Genomic DNA, 23,024 nt, shown 5'->3' with positions numbered 1-23,024 from the left:
TGGAAGTCCATGGTATCCGCAGTCTCAGAAGAGTCTCCAGCACCCCATCTCAAATGGATGGAAGAAGATTAACCATCCATTATGAAGCCAAGCCCTCCCTCCAGTCCATCTGCCTTGGTCCAGGCCTCGGAGGTAGAGAGGAACTGCTGGACCTGATCCCCTTCCCCACCACCTTTCCCTTCTCCTTTTGTGTCATGTCTTTTTAGATTGTAAGCCTGAGGGCAGGGAACCATCCAATTAATAAGATTGTATGTACAGCGCTGTGTAAATTTACAGCGCTTTATAAATGAAGGTTAATGATAATAATAAATGAATTAATTTTCTTCCTGTCTTGTGTTTTAACTGTCCAGCTCTCACATCCATACATGGTAATAGGGAATATAATGGCTTGTATAATTCTAACTTTAGCACTCAGTTGTATATTATTATTATGCTTTATTTATATAGCACTGTAGATTTACACAGCGTTGTACATACAAACAATAACATAGATAAAGTAAACCTGCCCATGGTGTACAATCTAATAAATAATAGCATAATACATATAAATAATACATAACAATACAGGAAAGGGTTCAATAGAGTAAAGCAGGCAACAAAATAAAAACGTCAAATAACAAACAATAGCCATGCAATGCCTGGGAACACTTCTCTGAACAGGATCTTTTACTCTTTAGGATCCTCTCTAGCTCTTTCATGGCTGCCCTTCCCATTCCTAGTCTTCTTCTTCTCTCTTGACTGCTGTCTCTGCTCTGAATGATGTTTGATCCAAGATATTTTAATTAATAAATACTCTAGTGTTATCTCCAGTGTAGATAGGGTAGGCACTATGAAATCTCTTTTTCACTAATGACTTTGGTGAGAGACAGAAGATTATACCAAGTCTCTCACTGGATGCTTTATAAGTTTCACCAGGCTTTTTATTGGTGAACTACTGTACTGCCATGGGAAATCTGTTATGATGTGCTAGTAACAACAGCAACAATGATGATGATAACAACGACAGCGATGATGATGATGATGATGATGATGATGATGATGATGATGATGATGATGCATCTTGCATTCTTCATTTTGGAAATTAAAACTTAGTTTTTTGTGCAAAAGATTGGGAAATATTAAATGTACAGGTCTGAATTCTGACTTGTAGCATAGGTAGCCAAGAGATTTGGAGGCAAGCGCTTGTTGTTGTTGTTGTTGTTGTTGTGTGCGCCTTCAAATCATTTCTGACTTATGGCAACCCTATCATGGGTATTCTTGGCAAGATTTGTTTAGAGGAGGTTTGCCTTCTCCTGAGACTGAGAAGATATGACTTGCCCAAGATCACCCAGTGGGATTCATGGCCGAATGGGGACTTGAACCCTGGTCTCCAAAGTCTTAGTCCAAAGTCAAGCCACTATGCCAGGCTGGCTCTCCAGCCTAGCTCTCCAGGGGAGCAAATATACAAAATCAATATTAGCTTCTCCAAGAGACAGGAAATGCCCTTTCTCATCAAGCAGTACACCTGACTAGACTCTTCGGCCCTTTCAAAACAAGCAAGAGTCTAGGGATAAGGAACAGGAAAACAAATGTCTGTGGCGTTTATCACGCAAGAGGTTTTTGCAGCTTTTTATAGCTCAAATCCGATGTGACTGCAGGTCCAACGATGAGAATTCACGTGATAACGTGATGTATTATCACATGTGATTCCTTTCTATGGGAGCTACTTCCGCGGGGCTTCCTAAGTGAATCAAAAGTGACTCCTCATTTTGGTGAATTCGGTAGAAAGTGAATTGACAGAATTCACATTCAAGCTCACTTCGATTTCATTCCGAATTGGTCTGGTGTGGAATGCAACTTTGCTTCCGTCCCGGTACACACCCCAAACCTTCAAAGAGGCAAATTTCCCATGATGCTGCGCTGCAGTTTTGCCCCAATTGCTTCCGTTGCTCGGAAGGGTAGATAAGCCTGAGGGCAGGGAACCGTCCAATTAAAAAGATTGTATGTACAGCGCTGTGTAAATTTACAGCGCTTTATAAATAAAGGTTAATAATAATAAATAATAATAACAGCAATGGAGGGAATGAACAGAAGGCTGGGGGGAGAGATGGGAGCAACGGAGGGGGCCATCAGAGGCTGGGGAGAACAACAAACTCCAGTTCCCAGAATTCCATAGTCTTGAACCAAGGACCCCACAACAAACTCCAACTCCCGGAATTCCATAGCACTGAGCCAGGAAAGTGAAAGTGGAGTCAAACTGGATTATTTCCCCAGTGCAGATGCAACCTAAGAGAAGGCAACTGTTACAAAGGGAAGGAGAGTGGATTATTTATTTATTTATTTATTTATTTATTTATTTATTTATTTCCCGCCTCTTCCCTTTTGGGGACTGAGGTGGGTAACAACAGAAGTTAATACAATACAAAATAATCAAACATTGCAAACCCCCGAATCCCACCCTCACCCTCCCTCCCTGAATAACATTATCACAATAAAACCATACATAAATACAGATCACAATAACAAATTGAAATCAATTAACACGGCCCACCGGGAAAGAATGGTTTTTATCGCCTTTTTGAAAGCCTCATGGGAAGTTCTCTAGTGAGTCTCTTCCAGCAGATCATTCCAGATTTTTGGAGCGGCAAGAGAGAAGGTCCTCTGGGAAGTCATCACCAGTCTTAAGCCACCAGAGACTTAAGAAGGCTGTTCTACTCCAGCATTCTGCTTCCAACACTGAAGGGAAGCCACAAGCAGGATATGAGCCCAAACCTCTCATCTTTTTTTTTTTAATCTCTAGACACATTGCATAGTAATGCACCCTTGGGATTAACAATACTACCCACAGGACTTTTGGTTCCACTTTATGTGGGGCCTAATTGCCTGGCTACAGGCATCGGTGTCTTGGGAGGTGGTGGTTCCAATTTGGCTGAAATTCAGTCCCACCTTACTCAAAGGTGTCCTGCCCTCTGGGAAATGTGTCTGGAACCCTGTTGATGGATTAACTATGCATGTAGAAGTGGCTGGAGGTTTTTGTCTGAGGCACATTCAGTTCAAAGCTATGGTGGCAAAGTTGGGCATGCACTGTCACCACACATGTAGATGTATATTCTCACTTGATAGGTACATGTTTCCCCTTGCTGAAATTGGCAGTAGTACTCCTTGGGTTTGACTGCATAACTTGCCATTTAACATATACTTCAATTGTCCCCACTTGGCAGGAGCAGTGTTATCCCAATATCTAGCTTTGAGCCACCCCTCTGTGACCGTTAATATCAAGTTAATATATAAAAAGGGGATGTTTAAGACAGGTAGCCAAAAGTCCCCACCACACAGGAAACCATCCATGTTAGGAAATCCAGATGGCTCAGCTTGGGAGAAGCCAAAGGCACTTAGCCAAGATGAAATCTCTCTGGATTGAAATCAGCATAATCTCTTCACTAGGCAGTGTCATGGTGGGACCTGGATCTGGAAATTGCTTGCATGCTACAGACAAATGGAGTTTTCTTCTGAGAATGACTCTTTTTGTTTGAGAATATTCATGCTGATTGTCCAGATGTTTCTTCATATCTCATTCCATTCTTCTTCCCTGGGAAAGTCATTTAACTTGGAATAGCCATTTATCTCCTGAAACACTGCACCAGGACCTGTTTCTTGCTATAAATACACATAGCAAGCAGACTGAGTCACATTCAATTCCCAGCTTTCTCCCAGACTAGAACTGGTAAGCATTGTCCATTGTAATCCTCCAAGTTGCTATCCATTACCACATTTTTATGTATCTTAGGCCTGTTACAGACTGCCAAAATAAAGCTGCTTTGGGTCTCTTTGGAGGTATGCTATTTAAATGATGCATGGGTCCTAAATGTCCGGAGGTCGCGCCAAAGCCACACTCCATTCCTAAGCACTGGAGTGCAGCTTTGGTGCAGCTTCTAGATTCTTAGGACCCATGCATCATTTAAATAGCATACTTCCAAAGAGACCCAAAACAGCTTTATTTTGGCAGTCTGTAACAGGCTTTAGTTTATGTGTGAGTGTGTCTGTGAGTGCTGAGCAGTTGTGTTAATTCCCCCTTTAATTAATAAATTAAACTAATTTGGAACCTGCTTCTAGAGTTCTCTGGGTTCGGAACTGGTATACAAAGCTTAAGATATTGGCTATTACCAAAGTGCTCTTGCTGCTTCCTATTGAGCTAAATCAATTTCCCCATTGAATACAATTTACGGGTGCTCTCTTGGGACCCACAGCGATTTAGGTAAAAGCAGTCCTGATTAATTCCCTCTTTTTCATCTGCTCTCTGCTCTCCACACTTTCCCCCTTTGTTCTCAACTTACTTCAGTGGCTGTAGAGTTCCAATTCAAGGGAGTTGAGAGGAGGGAATGGAATCTACTTTTCCGCAGGCAAAAGTAAACTGCTGCAGCCTCTCCTAGCTTGTCTGTTCTTCTTCATTAATAATGTTTGCTATCTAGTTTGATGTTGCTTGGCCAAATTGTCCTGGTTTTCATCTGTGAAATGAAGGGTATGCATTCAACTCAAGGCTTGTGTTAACACAGTTAATATGTAACTCTGCACGAGGAAAGCTATGCTGCACAACATTGATAAAGGATCTTGTCTGTGTCTGCCAAGTGATCTTTTGCATGCTCAACACTACCGTTTGCCTAGGTTGATAACTGAAGCACTGGCCTGTATCTGTATTTGGCTCAAGAGTTTGTGGAGTTTTGGAATGCTTCCCTCTTCCCATTTTTCTGTTCTTTCATTAATCCCCCCCGCCAAACCCACACTATTAACCCATCGATTTCTTTAAAATTACTGTATCTTATAAATCTCTTCACCTGGAATCATCTGTCGTACTGAAATCAGAAAATGCAACAAAAGTAATATGATTTTTTTAAAAAAACCTTTTGGGCTGCAACTAAAATGACAAACTTGTAAAAGGCAATGCTTATTATTATTATTATTATTATTATTATTATTATTATTAATCTTTTTAATAAGACGGTTCCCTGCCCTCAGGCTTACAATCGAAAAAGACATGACACAAAAGGAGAAGGAAATGGTGGTGAGGAAGGGGATCAGATCCAGCAGTTATTCTCTACCTCCGAGGCCTGGACCAAGGTAGATGGACTGGATGGAGGGCTCTTCTTCTTCTCATCTGAATATAAATGCGGTCACCCCTCTTCAGTAACGTTAAAGAGATATCAAATCCTAGGTTTTAGGAATGTGTCACACTAAACTTTTTCCCCTCTGTTTCAACAGCTGCATCCTCTCAGCCTTGGAGGCAAAGAAAAAGGCAACCCCCCGCTGGACAAATCTTGTCAAGAAAATCTCATGACATATTCACTTTGGGAATCCTCATATGTCAGAAATACTTGAAGGAACACAACAAAGCAAAGGAAGTACTTTGGAGGAGCAGAGTGGGCTTGTGCAGGAGAAACCAAAGAGTGTTTGGAATATTTGCCTTAAGACATGGTCCTTTGCAACTAAGAGTAGACTGTAGTTAAACTAGACTAGACCATATCTCCACATATGAAACTCCCAGAGTTTTAAGATCATCAAGGGAAGGCTTTCTCTTGGTTCCCACCACCATCAAAGGATCCCATGGTGAGGACCCAAGAGACAGCCTTCTTGGTGGTTGCTCCCAAACTCTAGAAATCCCTTCCACGGGAGGCTAGACTGGCCCTATCCCTGCTTTCCTTTTCCCAGCAAGTAAAAACATTCTTATTTAAGCAGGCTTTTAATACTTAAGCAGGGAAAGTTTTTAATACAGATTATCTTTTATCTGTTTTTAACTTTTGTATGATTTTAATCGGTTTTATAGTGCTTTAATGTGGTGCTTTTAACTTTTTGTAAATGTTTTTAATTGGTTGTTATGGAATCTGCCTTGGATCCCAGCCTGGGAGAAAGGCAGCATATAAATTTACAAATAAATTATAAATAAAGGTTAATAATAATAATAATAATAATAATAATAATAATAATGTCAATAAATAAATAGACTAGCCACCATGATGCAAGAACAACTGTTGTAGATTTAAAGAAATAGTAAAACAACGTTTTTATAGTCAAAACCTGTAAGGCTTTAATGTAGTAGCACATAACTGGTAGAAAATCTCTTTATCTCATTCACAAAACCAGGGCTAAACAGCAATGGCAAGGATGGCACAGTGGTAGAGATACACAACTAATACAGTCCTGCTCCGGTTTGCCACTTTAGAAAGACTGCTCTTCTGACCATCACAATGTAGATTCAGTGCTAAGGCCACAGACTTCCAGTTGCACGATGGTGGTGGTGGTGGTGGTGGTAGTGGTCTTAGGGCTTTCTGATCAAGGTTTGGCAGGCAGAGGTTCCACTTGCAGCCACAGCCCATTCTCGGCCCTCAGGATCAGTTCTGGCTTGCGCCGTACAGTTTGGGTCTCATCTATCCTCACTACGAACCGGAGCAACGTCAGGGCTAAGGTCACCTTCAGTTCTGCCATGGCAAAATTCTGCCCAATGCAGTTCCTGCAAAGGGGAGAGAGGTCAGTTTTATGGAAAGCAAGTAGCTAACATAACAACAACCTCATATCTTAGCAGCAAAAGAGATAGACTGGCCTGATGTTCTGTGAAAAGAAACCATGAGGTGGTGAGGTATGTTAGGATGAAGGAAGGATGAAGACAGTCCTTTTATGAGCGATAAATCACAGATGGCTCTGCATCTACCCCACAATGCTCCACAGTACAGGACTTTCTTAAGGCAAATCTGCACAGTGTTCTGTGCTTGCAGTTCCTTGCATGCATCCACCTACTTTTCTTCTGAAGAATCATATGCTACGACAGTTACAAACCTAAAGGGAGTGGGAGCTAAATCCTCATGGCATATGATAGCACTGCCATATGATAGCACTAATGCAGAAAAGTACTATATTCAAACTAGGGGACAATTTATACTTTACAAATGCCCTTTTTCAAGTTGACAAATGGCCTACTTCACATTATTGTGATAAATCAAAATAGTTTCCATGCAGATCAATAATTTTGGTCTTGAGCACTGCCTTTTTGAATTCACCTGCTTATTTTACTAACACTAAAGAGGTATTTTTTTTTAAAAAAAAATCTGTATCAGATTTGCAGATAAAGTTTTCTGAAACAAACAAGGGTGGCTTCCATGTGAGTGGGTTGATCAGTCTAGTCCAGGTTTTAGCCCAAAGTATTTGGGGGAAAGGGTTCAGCACCTTGGGCAGTTCTTTTAAAATCCTTTAAAAGTTCTTTTAAATGTATCATGTTGCTTTCCCCCAATAATATCCTGATTAAAAATGCCATAATGACTATTTTTTGGCATGAAAGATATTTTCTGGTACCACTCTATCAAAACACTGTCAATTTCACTTGATCATGGCAAGGAAAGGGCTCTCACCCATGTTCTAGAATGATTTCCTTGACTGATGAATTTGTGTTGTGGAGAGTAGCTGCACTGTAGAAATAATCCAGTTTGATACCATTTTAATTGGTATCACTCCATTTTATGGAATCCTGGGATTTGTAGTTTGCTGTGGCACCAGAGCTCTCTGACAGAAAAGGCTAAATGCCTCACAAAACTACAAATCCCCAGAATTGAACCATGGCATGCGGATAGAGCCTCAGTTTCAGTCTGAACTTTAAAGCTATCTAAGGCATTGAACCCTATTATTGTGTATCTTCTTGTTATGGTGGCACTAAGGCTGCATTTGCACTGCAGAAATCATGCAGTTTGACACCACTTTAACTGCCATGACAGCATCCTATGGAATTCTGGGATTTGTAGTTTGCTGTGGCACCAGAGCTCTGTGACTGAGAAGGCTAAATATCTCACAAAACTACAAATCCCAGAATTCCACAGTATTGAGCCATGGCAGTTAAAACAGTGTCAAACCACATTATTTCTGCAGTGCAGATGGAGTCTGCATTTCAGTCTGAACTTTAAAGGCATTGAGCCCTATCCTTGAAATAACTTATGTGCCTTGGATAGCTCTATTAACCTGGGGACAAGGGTATTCACTGTCTTGCTGAAATGGATGCCACCACCCACCACTGACTGAGAAGCCTGACTCCAAGGACTGAGATGTCATTAAGATGATGTTGTTTTTCAGTGTGACTATGTGAATAATCTCACTCACGTATTCTGGGTTTGTTGTTCACACTATGGAACCACATCTTTGCACATTTCTGTGAGTTCGGTTGCTCATATGTGCAAGCACTCGAATAAAGATGGAGTTAACGATGTGGATGTATACGTTCAAGGCATGCAGAGTTTTATCCCAGTTTATCCTAGGTCTGTTTGCATCAGTTATTGACACAGCTGAGAATGTAAATCTTTTGGGAAAACACAGGAAAAATCCAAGATCGATCATCATGGGTAAAGTGGATTTTTGGGCAGCCCCCTCAAAATTTAGGGGTTGTTCACATATTGTTGTTGTTTTTTTCAGTGTGACTATGAATAATCTCACTTATGCATTTCAGGTTTGTTATTCACACTACAGAACAGCATCTATGCACATCTTTGTGAATTTGGTTGCTCATATGTGTCAGCGCTCGAATAAAGATGGAGTTGAAGATGCAGATGTATTCGAAGCACATTCGAGGTATGCAGAATTTTATCCCAGTTTATCCCAGGTCTACTTGCCTCTGTTATCCACACTGCCAAGTGTGACTCTTTTAGAAAAACTTGGAAAAAAACTTGAGATCAACTATCCCGTGTTAGGGGGTCTTTTGGAAGCCCCGACAGAAGAAAAAAAAAATTGGGTGCGTTTGAAATGAATGTGAACAACAAAGATTCAACCCAGATTCTTTGTGGATTATTTTCACCATCTGAATAATGCCTGAGTGTTTGGGAAGCTATGAATTCCTGCTCACCTGGGTCCTGCTGAAAAGGGCATAAAAGCCAACGGGGACTGATGCCTCATGGTTGTTGGATCAAAGCGGTATGGGTTATAGACCTGTGAGAATAAGAACAGATTTTAAGCATGGGTTGCATGAGGCAGAGAAGAAGCAGGGAGCGAGGCAAGATCCCAGAGAAGGGGAAGTCAAGGCCAGCTATTGCTGAACACTTTCAAAGGTTTTTCTAGGACAGCCAGTTCACAGACTTCCAAAGAGCTGGAACAACTCAAACAGCAGACAAGAGAGAAAATGAAATGGCTAAACATTACGGAAAGTGTGTGTGTGTGTGTGGGAAATTACTACAACACCAAGTGATTCATTTGTTAAATGCAAGCATAAGCTAGGTCTAAGAGATCTTGCTATTATGATTCACACAGGAAGAGCACTTATTAGGCAATGGTTGCTGGAAAGAACAGCCAAGCTATAGAAAACAGCCTCATAGCTTCAGAAAGAAATGTGGGTCCTGCCCAGGGTGACCAGATGTTCTAACCACAAGGCACAACAAAATGGGGGACATTGAAGAAAAATGGAGCACATTACCAAATAAAATACAATAAATATAAATATCAGTTCAAGCTTCTTAGAGATGCTCAAAATGGAGGGCATTTTGAAATTCCTCCTGGACAGAAGATTAAAATGTAGGACTTATACTGGAAAAGGAGGATGTCTGGTCATCCTGGTTCCAGCAGCAGAGAGAGTTCTTCTACCATTCTAGTTGTAAATGCAAATGGTCACAAATATCTTGCAGGTGTATGTGTCCTTGTGATGGTACTAGTCTCTAGAAAAGTTCTGGTGTTGGTGATCTACTGAGTCCAGCACAGCCTCTCAGGCATACATTATGAATATCCAGGTGCTTGGCAGCTGCATCTGCACTGTAGAAATATTCTGGTTTGGTACCCCTTTAACTGCCGTGGCTCCATGCTATGGCATTCTGGGCAGTGTAGTTTCTTTGTGGCACCGGAGCTTTGCACAATAGACTGACCATACGTGCCATTTTAAATGGGACAGTATCTTTTTTTCATATTTCCAGATCATCCCATTTTTTATAATATAAATGCCAATTTTATCCCGTTTTCAAGAAAAATGACCTGTTACGTTGCAAAAATGGTTTGAAGTTCCCTGTTTGAAATTGTGACTGTCAGCAAACAGGAAAAACAAAACAAAACCCAAAACAAAACAAAACAAAAAAACAAAAACATAAAATTGTGTCATGGAGTGTGAGAAATTTTGTGATAAGGTGATGAATGACGGAAATTTGCTGTGTAAGATTACTTCATGGGAAAAATATTCATGGGGTGATTTTGGTGAAATATAGTCCCCTTCTATGTTTACTTAAATACCTGTATGAGTTCTGTCAATGAAGACTAATTGTTAGCTCAATAGGTTCATTTAATAAAACTTTTGTTATCCTCTTATTTTTTCACGAGTACAGAATATGACATAATCCCGTCATGTTTTTGCCATCCCAATGTCCAGTTTTGGTCTCAAGGAAATATGGTCAGCCAATACCAGAACAAAGGATAGTTCCCAGAATTCTATAGCATGGAGCCATGACAGTTAAAGTGGCGCCAAACTGGATTATTTCTGTAGTACGGATACAGCCTTACTCGTGACTTGTGGTGCCCGGTGTTTGGCTTGACATTTCACAGATTTTGGGATTGACAGATCATTCAAATAAATCTCAATGTTATTAGCAAGTCAGACATAATTTCTTCATTCTTGTATTGGAGTTGATACAAAGTTGGTCAGAAAAGAATTTGAGTCCTCTTCCTAAATCCCTGGAAAGAGTATAATTAACCTTCCTCCAACTACAGTCGTCACTCCCAATTTGCATGGGATCCATTCCAGACCACCCCCTGCAAAGTGGAAAACCACAAATATTTAAAGTCTGTTGGTTAAAATGGGTGCATGCTCCTGTGTGTGGAACTGCATGTATGCCACTTTGTCCCTCCCCACTTGTTGTCCATGAATGAGTGAGATCATGGACTCCAAGTCTACAAACAAGGAGGGACAAATGTATATGGGTTTTCTAGGATGGCCGGATATTATAACTGTAAAGGAGGACAAAGCACCATACAATTGTAGGCCATCCTCTGGAAGGAGCTAGTAGCCAGGAGCTCTACATAACTATAAGCCCAGTGACTTGAACTCAGTGACAGAGCTTGGGGACAAAGGCCAAGTTTAGCAGAGGAAGCCCACAGTCTTGTTTCAGTGCCTCCTTAAGACTTCTCAGTATGGACACTGAAGGCCTTGCTGCAGTCATCTGCAACACTTGTGGGATGTTTGTCTTCTTGCCTAGGGATATGGAGAACTTCACCCGCACTAAGTGCAAGTTGGTAACCCTCTTAGAAGAGAAAGTACAGCAGCTGGAGGCCCAGGTATCTACACTTCAGCATCTTAGGAAGCAAGAGGTTTTCCTGACCAGAACAGATCAGATGGTCCTGGATGGGAAACACACAGAAGAAGTTGCTGGAGAGGAGGAGGTCACTTCACACACAACAGAAGTAGATAGTTGGAGGAAGGACACACACAGAAGTAGGGAAACCAGGGAATGTTCTGTGAGCTTGCAGCTGCAGAATCAATTTGAATCTCTCTCTACTATCAAGGATGATGAGGAACAGCAGCAGGGACAGACTTCAGGGGAACCTGATAGCTCCACCAAATGGAACAGCCGCTGCTAAGCCTCAGAGGAGGTGTATGGTGGTTGTGGGGGACTCCTTGCTAAGAGGCACTGAACCAGTGGTTTGTGGGCCTGACAAGATGTTTTGGGAGGTGTGCTGCCTTCCTAGGTAAAAGATCCATGATGTGACAGAGAGGCTGACAAGACTGGTCAAGCCTACTGACCATTACCCCTTTCTTTTGGTTCATGTGGGAACCAATGATATTGCAAAGCACAGCCTTCAGAATATCATAAGGGATTATGAGGCTTTGGGTAGGAAGTTGAAAGAGATGGATGCACAGGTTGTCATCTCATCTCTTCTCCCAGTCGAAGGGCATGGTCCAGGATATAGATGGTGCCGTCAAGAACGGTTTGGATTATTGGACCATGGGCTGTGGTTCCATGAGGAGGGACTTCTGGCAAGGGATGGGTTGCATCTCACGCCAGTTGGCAAAAACGTTTTTGCCAATAGTCTTAAGAATTTGATAAGGAGGGCTTTAAAGTGAGATATGTAGTGGAGGGAGACAGTATTCTGGAAGGCAAAAGGGCTGGAGAAAATAGTCAAACTGATACAGAGGGAACAAGGCAAACCGTGCAAGGACCCAAAAGTGGGAGGCAAAAGAACTTGCACAGGTAACAAATAAAGAGAGCACATGGTCTTAGATGTCTCTACACTGATGCACAGAGCATGGGGAATAAGCAAGATGAACTTCAACTCCTAGCACAGCAAAGCAAATATGATATAACAAGCCTCACTGAAACCTGGTGGGATGATTCTCACGACTGGAATGTAGAAATAGACGGGTATAACCTTTTAAAGAGAAATAGGCCAAACAGGAAAGGAGGAGGAATAGCCAGGGATTAGTCAGGGACATTTACACCAGTGAAGAGATCCAGGACATCAATACTGGAAGCCAGGTGGAGAGCATCTGGAAAAAAAATTAAAGGAGAGGGAAACAACAGGGATGTTATAGTGGGAGTGTACTACAGACCCCCCCAGTCAGAAGGAGGAATTGGATGATGCCTTTCTAGAACAGATGACTACACATTCAGAAAAGAGAGATGTAGTAGTGATGGGTGACTTCAACTATCCTGATATTTGCTGGAAGTCAAACTCAGCCAAATCCTCAAGGTCTAGCAAATTCCTTACTTGCCTTAGAGACAATTTCATTGTCCAAAAGGTGGAAAAGGCAACAAGGGGATCAGCTATTTTGGATCTGATCTTAACCAACAGGGATGACTTATTTAATGGAGTGCAAGTGGTAGGATCCTTAGGTGGGAGTGATCATGCACTCCTGGAGTTTGTTATACAATGGAAAGGAGAAGCCAGGCATAGTCAGACACGCATTCTAGATTTTTAGGAAAGCCGATTTTAGTAAACTTAAATAAACACTGGGGGTGATCTCATGGTCAGGAATACTAAAAGAGAAGGGAGTTCAAGATGGATGGGAGTTTCTTAAAAGGGAGATACTGAAGGCATAATTTCAAACAGTTCCAATGAGGAAGAAAAACGCGAGGTGTCTCAAGAAGCCAGGATGGATGACTAAAGAACTTTCAACTGAGCTGAATTTTAAATGAGACATGTATAAGAAATGGAAAAATGGGGAAATCACCAAAGAGGAATTCAAACAAATAGCAAGCACATGTAGGGGTAAAGTCAGAAAAGCTAAAGTGCAGAATGAACTCAGGCTTGCTAGAGATGTTAAGAATAAAAAAAAGGGCTGTTTTGGATATGTCCACAGCAAAAGGAAGAAGAAGGAAACAGTAGGGCCACTGCGTGCAGAAGATGGCAAAATGTTAACAGGGGACAGAGAAAAGGCAGAATTACTCAACACCTTTTTTGCTTCATTCTTCTCAGAAAAGGTCAAAGGGTGCTCAACCTGACGATAATGGAGCAGAGGACAGAAAATGGGAATTTCAGCACAGAATAAGTAAACAGGAATCCCTGTTTAACCTAAACAAATATAAGTCTCCAGGACCAGATGAATTACATCCAAGGGTATTAAAAGAACTGGCAAATATAATATCGGAACTATTGGCAATAATCTTAGAGAACTCCTGGAGAACAGGAGAAGTCCCAGCAGACTGGAGGAGGGCAAATGTTGTTCCTATCTTCAAAAAGGGGGGAAAGGAGTATCCCAACAATTATCGTCCAGTTAGTCTGACATCAATACCAGGAAAGATTCTAGAGCAGATCATTAAACAGAGGGTCTGTGAACATCTAGAAAGCAATGCCATAATCACAAAAAGTCAGCATGGGTTTCAGAGAAAGAAGTCATGCCAGACAAACCTGATCTCTTTTTTTGATAAAATTACCAGCTTGTTAGATGAAGGAATGCTGTGGATATAATATATCTTGATTTCAGTAAGGCCTTTGACAAAGTTCCCCATGATATTATTGCAAACAAGCTTTTAGAATGTGGGCTAGAGAAGGCAACTGTTACATGGATTTGTAATTGATTGACTGGCCGAAGCCAAAGGGTGATCAATAATCATAGAATCGTAGAGTTGGAAGAGACCACAAGGGCCATCCAGTCCAACCCCCTGCCGTGCAGGAAATCCAAATCAAAGCATCCCCGACAAATGGCCATCCAGCCTCTGCTTAAAGACCTCCAAAGAAGGAGACTCCACTAGACTCTGAGGGAGTTTGTTCCACTGTCGAACAGCCCTTACTGTCAGGAAGTTCCTCCTAATGTTGAGGTGGAATCTCTTTTCCTGCAGCTTGCACCCACTGTTCCTGGTCCACTTCTCTGGAGCAGCAGAAAACAAGCTTGTTCCCTCCTCAATGTGATACCCCTTCAAATATTTAAACAGGGCTATCATATCAACCTTCTCTTCTCCAGGCTAAACATCCCCAGCTCCCTAAGTCGTTTCCCATAGGGCATGGTTTCCAGACCCTTCACCATTTTAGTCGCCCTCCTTTGCACACGCTCCAGTTTCTCAATGCCCTTTTTTAATTGTGGCACCCAGAACTGGACACAATATTCTAGGTGGGGCTTGACCAAAGCAGAATACAGTGGCACTATTACTTCTCTTGATCTAGACAGTATAATTTTATTAATGCACCCTAAAATTGCATTGACCTTTTTAGCTGCCACATCACACTGTTCACTCATGTTCAACTTGTGGTCTACTTGGACTCCTAGATCCCTTTCACATGTAGTTTCATTCAGCCAGGTGTCCCCCATCCTATATCTGTGCATTTTATTTTTCTGCCCTAAGTGCAATACCTTACATTTCTCCGTGTTGAATTTCATTTTGTTAGCTTTGGCCCAGCTTTGCAGTTTATTCAGGTCATTTTGAATTTTGATCCTGTCCTCTGGGGTATTAACTATTCCTCCTAATTTGGTGTCATCTGCAAATTTGATAAGTATGCTCCCAATTGTCATCCAGGTCATTGATAAATATGTTGAATAACACTGGCCCCAGGACAGAGCCCTGTGGGATCCCACTGGTCACTTCTCTCCAGGATGAAAAGGTGCCATTGTTGAGCACCCTTTGGGTTCGGCCGGTCAACCAGTTACAAATCCATGTAACAGCTACTTTGTCTAGCCCACATTTTACAAGCTTGTTTGCAAGAACAATGGCTCCTTTTCATGTTGGACTGGCTGCCCCTTGCAGTCTCTTCTAACTCCATGATTCTATGATCCAAGAAAAATGAAGCAAATTACCAAATAAAAGCCAAAAATGCTAATATAAATATAAATTCATGCTTCTTAGTCATGCTCAGAAATGAAGTTTAAATGAAGTTTAAGGACTCTAATTGGTATTTTGGAATTCTTCCAGGATAGAAATCTAGGATATGTCTTGGAAATGAGGATGTCTGGTCACCCTGTCTAAGGTGGGCAAAATGACTAGAACCATTTCAAGCTAAGGCCCAAAAATCAATGGAAGGAAAAATACAGTCAGTCCTTTTTATCCTTGGGTTCAAGCATCCACAGCTTGAAAAATATTTTTAAAAAGTATAAATTGCAAAAAAACAAAGCTTGATTTTGCCATCTTATATAAGGAACACCTTAGTACTATGCAACTGCATTTAATGGGACTTGAGCATCCACAGATTTTGTTATCCATGAGGGATCGTGGAACCAAATCCTAGTGGATACCAAGGACCCACTATAAATAAATCCCAAATTAAAAAAAAAATATATGAACATGTATTGGAACCAAGGATGAATTTTAAAAGAACAAAGGAACATAGGTACACTAAATTACTATTAATTTAGGAGGTCCTCTTGCATGTCCCAACACCATGTGAGGCTAGGTTTATGCACATATTTGTCAGGGGTTCCTTTGTAGTAGCACCTTAACTGTGGAATTTCCTGAAGTTAGGCTACCTCCATCTGTTTTGAGCTTCTGGAAGGTATTGAAAGTGGTATTCTTCTGTAGATTCCTTGGTGTTTGAAACCACTGTTTGTTTTAAAATGAAGTTTAAGGACTCTAATCGTTATTCCATGATTCCATTATTCTATCATTATAATTTGCTTTTATCTCTGTCTTGTTTGAAACATTTCACCCGTTGTGCATTGCTTTGGGAACACTGAGGGACTGGGAGATGAAATATAATATATAAGCCAAAAAAATAATAATAAAAGATTTACTAAGGCTGTGTCTGCACTGCAGAAATAATCCATGTTAACACTGCTTTAACTGCTCTGGCTCAATGCTATGGAATTGTGAGGCTTGTAGTTTGTTGTGGTACCAAAGCTCTCCGACACAGAGGGTTAAATGTCTCACAAAACTACAAGTTCCAGAATCCCATAGCATTGAGTCATGGCAATTAAAGTGGTGCCAATTTGGATTATTTCTGCAGTGCAGAGGTAGGCTAAATGACAGATAATGTAAGCAGTTCACACATCAAATGATATAAGCAGTTCAAGCATGCAACAAAAGCTACTCATGAGTATTTGAATTTGGAAGAGGCGTAAGGAGTACAAGCAATATCAGCAGTCTACTTAGTGTTTTTTGTTGTTGTTATTTGTTATTCTTCAATTTTGGTCCTTGGTTCAATATTCCTTTTCCTTTTCTTTTGTTTATCTGAGGAACCTCTCCCTCTGGTGTGACGGTTCTAGGGAGGGGAAGAATATATGCTGGAGAAGTAAGCAGTATATGATTGGAAGAAGAAGACTCTTCAGTTGTGTGTGTGTATGTGTGTGTGTATTATACAGACCCAAAGAAGTCAACAAATGGTGAACATTAAAGTCAGTCCATAAATCAGATCTCCACTGATCTGATCTACACTATACTTCCTAAAATGCATTGCACAGGGTCCTGAACAAAAAATAATTTTAAAAAATGAATATCAGGAAAACAATTCTAAATATTTTCAGCCCGTTTCCAGAAATTTTAAGATTTAGTCTCTGATTGTGTTGCTGCTGCTTTATGATACATGTTTCTGGTGTGTGTGTTTTTTAAAAAAATGCTGATACTGTAGTAATATATGTAGATAGAAATCTTCTACATATATATAAGTATAATACACATACACAAATGCATCTGAGGAAATAGACTGAAGACAACAAAAGCTCATGCTACCAACTCCTTTCTTTCACTTAGTCTCAAAGGTGCTACAAGATCCCTTTGCATATATTACTGCAGTTTCAGCATTTAAAATAACACACCACAAACCACATATCATATATATATGTGTGTATTGTACTCATAATATATGTAGAATCATAGAATCATAGAATCGTAGAGTTGGAAGAGACCACTAGGGCCATCCAGTCCAACCCTCTGCCAAGCAGGAAATCCAAATCAAAGCATCCCTGACAGATGGCCATCCAGCCTCTGTTTAAAGACCTCCAAGGAAGGAGACTCTATCACCCTCCGAGGGAGTGCATTCCATTGTCGAACAGCCCTTACTGTCAGGAAGTTCCTCCTAATGTTGAGGTGGAATCTCTTTTCCTGTAGCTTGCATCCATTGTTCCGGGTCCTGTTCTCTGGAGCAGCAGAAAACAAGCTTGCTCCCTCCTCAATATGACATCCTTTCAAATAGTTAAACAGGGCTATCATATCACCTCTTAACCTTCTTTTCTCCAGGCTAAACATCCCCAGCTCCCTAAGTCGTTCCTCATAGGGCATGGTTTCCAGACCCTTCACCATTTTTGTCGCCCTCCTTTGGACGCGCTCCAGTTTCTCAATGTCCTTTCTGAATTGTGGCGCCCAGAACTGGACACAATATTCTAGGTGGGGCCTGACCAAAGCAGAATACAGTGGCACTATTACTTCTCTTGATCTAGACACTATACTTCTATTGATGCAGCCTAAAATAGCATTGGCCTTTTTAGCTGCAGCATCACACTGTTCACTCATGTTCACTCATGTAGGTAGACATCTTCTAGTGAATCAACATGGCACAATAGTTTGAGTTGTTGAGACTAGAATTCTGGAGACCAGGGTTCAATTCCCATGAAACCCATGGGGTGACCTTGGGCAAGTCACATTTTCTCAGGGGAAGGCAATGGCAAACCTCTCCTGAACAAATCTTGCCAAGAAAACCATGACAGGTTTGCCTTAGGGTCGCCACAAGTCAAAAGTGACTTGAGGGAACAACAAAACCAACAGCAAAGATTTCTTCTTGTAGGCTATTTTGGGCTTTCCGCTGATCACAAAAGCAGAAAGTGAATTTGAAAATAAAATAAACTTGATCACCCTGTGGGTCAGCACTGTGCTCCTCCATACAAGGGAAGAGACTACAGGACTCTTTCAGGAATTTACTCCTCCAAATCCTCAATGTAGAGATAGGAACAAACTGTCAGTATTGAAGACTGGAAAGGAATACCTCAGGCTCTGGCCAGACAGCAGGATTGTGATGGGTCGCATAAATACCGATGAGGCAGATAACCCCTGAGGAAGCAACAATAATGAAACTTAGCATTTCTATTCTCCTTCTGGAGACAAAAGAATGAAACACAGCTGTTGGAGGGAGAGGAAAACACTGAAAGAATGACATCACATCTTGCATTTTTTAATATCTTGGAAAGTTTTATCACACTGAGAAGTATAACCTTTAAATGTTTCCTATTAATGTGTAGTTTGGATCCTTCGTATGGATGATTTTCTCCTTAATTCCTCATTCACAATAATGAGATTGTGGGATCTCCCTGCCCCATCTTTGTGGGGAAGAGGGATGTGATTTTGGCTCATATCTTGCAGGCACTTGGGGATGATAGCCCCCAGTGATCCATTAAACCTACTGGTTGAGGGTATACCAGCCAGTCTCTCTCTTTCTCAGCCTTTCTCACAAAATTGTTTTGATGATAAAATGGGGTGGGATGGGAAAGCCGTGTATCCTTTACCTTTTGAGCTCGTTGGAGAAAAGGTGGGAAATTAATAATAATAAACAGACAAGCAAGTAAGCTAACCAACAAAATTAAGTTGCAAGGAAAGTCTATGTCACAGCCTGTCGACAAGGAAAGCAAGCAGTCATTTCATGTGCCTTGGGTCCAGCTTACTTGAAGGAACGCCTCCTCCCATATAATCCTTCCCAGACACTCAGGTCCTCTGGGAAGAACTTACTGCAGTTGAGGAAAACCAGACTGGTGATGACTTCCCAGAGGACCTTCTCCGTTGCTGCTCCAAAAATCTGGAATGACCTGACAGAAGAGATTCGCCAACTAACCTCCTTTGAGACTTTCAAAAAGGCGATAATTTTTTTCTGGTGGGCCTTCCCAGACCGACCTTTGTCCAAACTAGAACAAGTCTGATCCTCGATTAAATCTCACCACTGTCACTATGTGTTAATTGATTTTAATTTGTTATTGTGATCTGTATTTAAATATAGTTGTATTGTGGTAATTTTATTCAGGGAGGGAGGATGAGGGTTGGGGGGATTCGGGAGTTTGCATTGTTTGATTATTTTGTATTGTATTAATTTCTGTTGTTATCCGCCTTGATCCTCAAAAGGAAAGAGGCGGGATATAAATAAATAAATAAATAAAATTATTATTATTATTATTATTATTATTATTATTATTATTATTAATATGAAATAATTAAGCCAGTGGGGGTTGCATCTTGGACTATGACTCTAGAGACCAGGATTCGAACCCCAGCTCAGCCATGTAAACCCACTGAGTGATCCCTGGGCAAGTCACATGCTCTCAGCCTCAGGGGAAAGCAATGGCAAACCCCCTTTGAACAAATGTTGCCAAGAAAACCTCAAGAGGCACCTCAGGGTCATCATAAATCAGAAATGACTTGAAGGCACATAGCAACAACAATTAAATGAAGTATCCATATAAGTGTGAGCAAGCCACATAGTCAACCCACCTTACACAACACTGAGGGCTTTCTTAAATTGACTTTCAGCCAGTATCACCAGTTTGCACCATGCTATGCTAATGGTGGAAAATCATGTTAACCACAGCAGCACCTTCAGCCTCTAACTCACTACTGGTCCATCAAGAGAAAAGAAGAGTCCACCTGGCAGTCGAGGCAGAGGAGGACACCAAGCAGCAGAAGGTGCACCCATATCCCTCTCTGGACAGATACCTTTGGGGATAATTCGTCCGTCAGGCAGCTTCACATCCTCAGTGCAGCGTCGAGAAATGACTGTGACTGGAGGGTGGAGGCGCAAGCTCTCCTTAATGCACATTGTGGTGAAAGGCATCTGTGAAAGGTCTTCCCTGAGAAGAGAAAGGGGACCAAGTATCAGGTTTATTATTCATCATGGCTGATCGGCACAGTAACATCAATGCACATGCAAAGGGATCTTGTAGCAACTTTGAGACTAACTGAAAGAAAAACGATAATAGCATGAGCTTTCATAGACAAGTCTACTTCCTGAGAAACCAAGATTTCTTGGCACTATGCTCCCATCAATATCATACAACAACGTGAAAATTTTCACATGACATCGTGTGACGTCACCATTATTGCACAATTAGCCCATGAATAAAGCTGCAAAATTGGGGCATATATAAATACAGATCATGAGGAAATCCTGTGAATAAAAAGCGGCACGATTTTGCTGCTTTATTCATGGGATAATCACAATGGTGACATCATGTAAAAACCTTCATGTTATTCTGCGATATTGATGGGAAGATAGCGCTATGCTCCCATCTTTTTTCCCCTGTGTGATAAAGTTCTATGTTTAACCTGGAGAGGAGAGGGTTAAGAGCTGATATGATAGCCCTGTTTAAATATCTGAAGGGGTGTTATATTGAGAATGGAGCAAGCTTGTTTTCTGCTGCTCCGGAGACTAGGACATGGAACAATGAATGCAAACTACAGAAAAAGAGATTCCAGCTCAACATTAGCAAGAACATCCTGACAGCTGTTCAACTGTGGAGCACACTCTGTGGGAGTGTGGTGGAGTCTCCTTCTTTGAAGGTTTTTCAACAAAGGCTGGATGATCATCTGTCAGGGATGCTTGGATTATGTATTCCTGCATGGCAGGGGGTTGGACTGGATGGCCAACCTTTATGAAAGCTTATGCTAGAACTTCTTTCGCACAGCTAGTCTCAAAGATGCTACAAGATCCCATAGGAATATTCCAGCCTGAAATGGCTACATCTCTGAATACAGTCGACTCTCCATTTTCGTGGACTTGGATTCCATTCATGGGCGACAAACTGAGGGGGACAAAATGCACTGCCATTCAAGCCAATAGGGTTCCCCCACAAAAATGGAGGGGCGGCTGTATTTCTCTGTTTGGTTTTAGGCAGGGGGCGTATTCACTTACATTCTTCTCATAATGCCAGTAGTGGATCAGTGTCCTCACCTCAGATCCTTAGCATCAGCCATACTAGCTGGGAGTAGTAGTCCAAAAAATTAACTTTTTACTGACAGACACTGACAGAAAGGAAATTATAATTGATGGTTCTAGTAGATTTGTATTATGGTTTGAGCAAGTAAAAATGCAAGTTTCAAGAAAGCTGAGTAAGCGATTATAATTAACATTAAAAAAAGGAAAATAGATATGTGTGATTGGAAAGGAAAAGGAAGAAAGTGTGAGGAAGACTATAGAAGGTCAAAGTAAGAAAAGATGTGGGTAAGGTGAGGATAGGAATGTGTGGAGACTTGAGAAGATTTAGAAAGACAATGTAAGTCAGTGCCAGAACAAGTACATGTATATTTGTATATATTGCTACATACACATGCATATACATTTTTCTTTTAATGTTTTTCTTTGTCTTTCCTACTATTTTTAATATAGATTTTTTTTTAAAAAAAGTAACTTTTCAAAGCTGTAGAATCTAACGCAGTGAGGATGTCTACCCTTACTACCTTAAGGGCAAAACAGATTGCCCTTTGGAGCGGCTACATACTACCTCTTTCCTCACCAGACTGGAGCTGCAGCAAGTGCACACCGTGGTCCTGATTCGGTGCCTCCCCTCTACCCTGATGCTGATGTTTAGCTGGTCTGTTTAGCCCTTTAGTTCACATTTTTGAGTACATGTGTGTGTGTGAGAGTCTCTGTGTTTACACATGCAAGAAAGATTAATCCCCTTCTAACTGAGCACTATTGTCCAAATCATGATATTTCCCATCACTGGATGTGAAAGCCAGAGAATGAAAAAAGTGGATTAAAAAAATCAACTCATTTGAGATGTAGTGCTGGAGAAGAGTGCTGAGGATACCATGGACCGCCAAAAAACCAAACAAGTGGGTTCTTCAACAGATAAAGCCTGAATTCTCCATTACCAAGATGATCAAATTTAAACTGCCATACTTTGGTCACATCACGAGAAGGCACAATTCATTAGAAAAGACAATAATGCTGGGAAATGCTGGTTGAAAGTAGAACAGAGAAAGACCACATGCCAGATGGCTGGATTCAGTTTAGAGAGGTCAAAGGGGATGAGTCTAGAAAACTTAATCAGAACAGTAGAAGACAAGAGAGTCTTGGCGACGTCTTATCCACAGCCATGAGTCAAGGAAGATTTGAGGGCAGTTTACAACAACAAACCTAAGTAAACAATATTTGGCTTAAATTCCATGTTAATCCATCCATCCCACCTCCAGTCCATTACCATTCAATTTCTTCGACGTCCCGATCATGCAACAGTGCCTGGATTTCCTCTCGGCACTGGTCTTGATACTTGGGGTGCCGAGCCAGATTGTACAGCACCCAAGACAAGCCACTTGCCGTAGTGTCATGGCCTACAGTGAGAGAATGAGAGTGACATGCACACACACAAAGAGGGATACCACATGGCAGATGCATGCACACAGAGCAACTGCTTGCCAACTGCAGCCATGAGATTCCAGGCCACTCCACTGTCAGACCTACCAGGGCCACAGCAGACATGCATATCACACCAAACAACATAGCATTGAATGTGAAGTAGCCTGGGAATAGGATTTGTGAATTCCCTAGTTCACCGAATTTACTTAAGTGTGGATTGATGCATGATTGCATTCGGAGTGCGTTCGGAATGCCAGCGAATGCATCTGATAACCTTTCATGCAATAATGTGAATATGCATGATTGCATTCGGGATGACACTGGATTATACTTCCAATTTCAGTCGTGTGATAATG

General features: G+C 41.3%; 1 protein-coding gene across 3 annotated transcripts in view; it reads right to left on the bottom strand.

Annotated features, from left to right (window-relative positions):
- Positions 1-6,145: 6,145 nt before the first annotated feature.
- The window catches only part of CYP4F22 (cytochrome P450 family 4 subfamily F member 22), a 57,029-nt gene continuing 40,150 nt past the window's right edge, over positions 6,146-23,024 (bottom strand). For all 3 annotated transcript variants that reach the window (XM_089489078.1, XM_089489079.1, XM_089489076.1), the window contains 5 exons: positions 22,514-22,643; positions 20,028-20,161; positions 18,316-18,380; positions 8,849-8,931; positions 6,146-6,481 (listed from right to left, as the gene is read on the bottom strand). In XM_089489078.1, the coding sequence (XP_089345204.1) occupies positions 6,304-6,481; positions 8,849-8,931; positions 18,316-18,380; positions 20,028-20,161; positions 22,514-22,643 (590 nt within the window). In that variant the 3' untranslated portion in view covers positions 6,146-6,303. The remainder of the gene's footprint in view (positions 6,482-8,848; positions 8,932-18,315; positions 18,381-20,027; positions 20,162-22,513; positions 22,644-23,024) is intronic.

The sequence above is a fragment of the Sceloporus occidentalis genome, unplaced genomic scaffold (assembly GCF_023333645.1).
Source record: "Sceloporus occidentalis isolate IW3139 unplaced genomic scaffold, rSceOcc1.0.p SCAF_1, whole genome shotgun sequence".
In the NCBI taxonomy this organism is placed as follows: domain Eukaryota; kingdom Metazoa; phylum Chordata; class Lepidosauria; order Squamata; family Phrynosomatidae; genus Sceloporus; species Sceloporus occidentalis.
The sequence above is the reverse complement of the archived record's forward strand: the minus strand, read 5'-3'. Positions and strand labels throughout refer to the sequence as shown.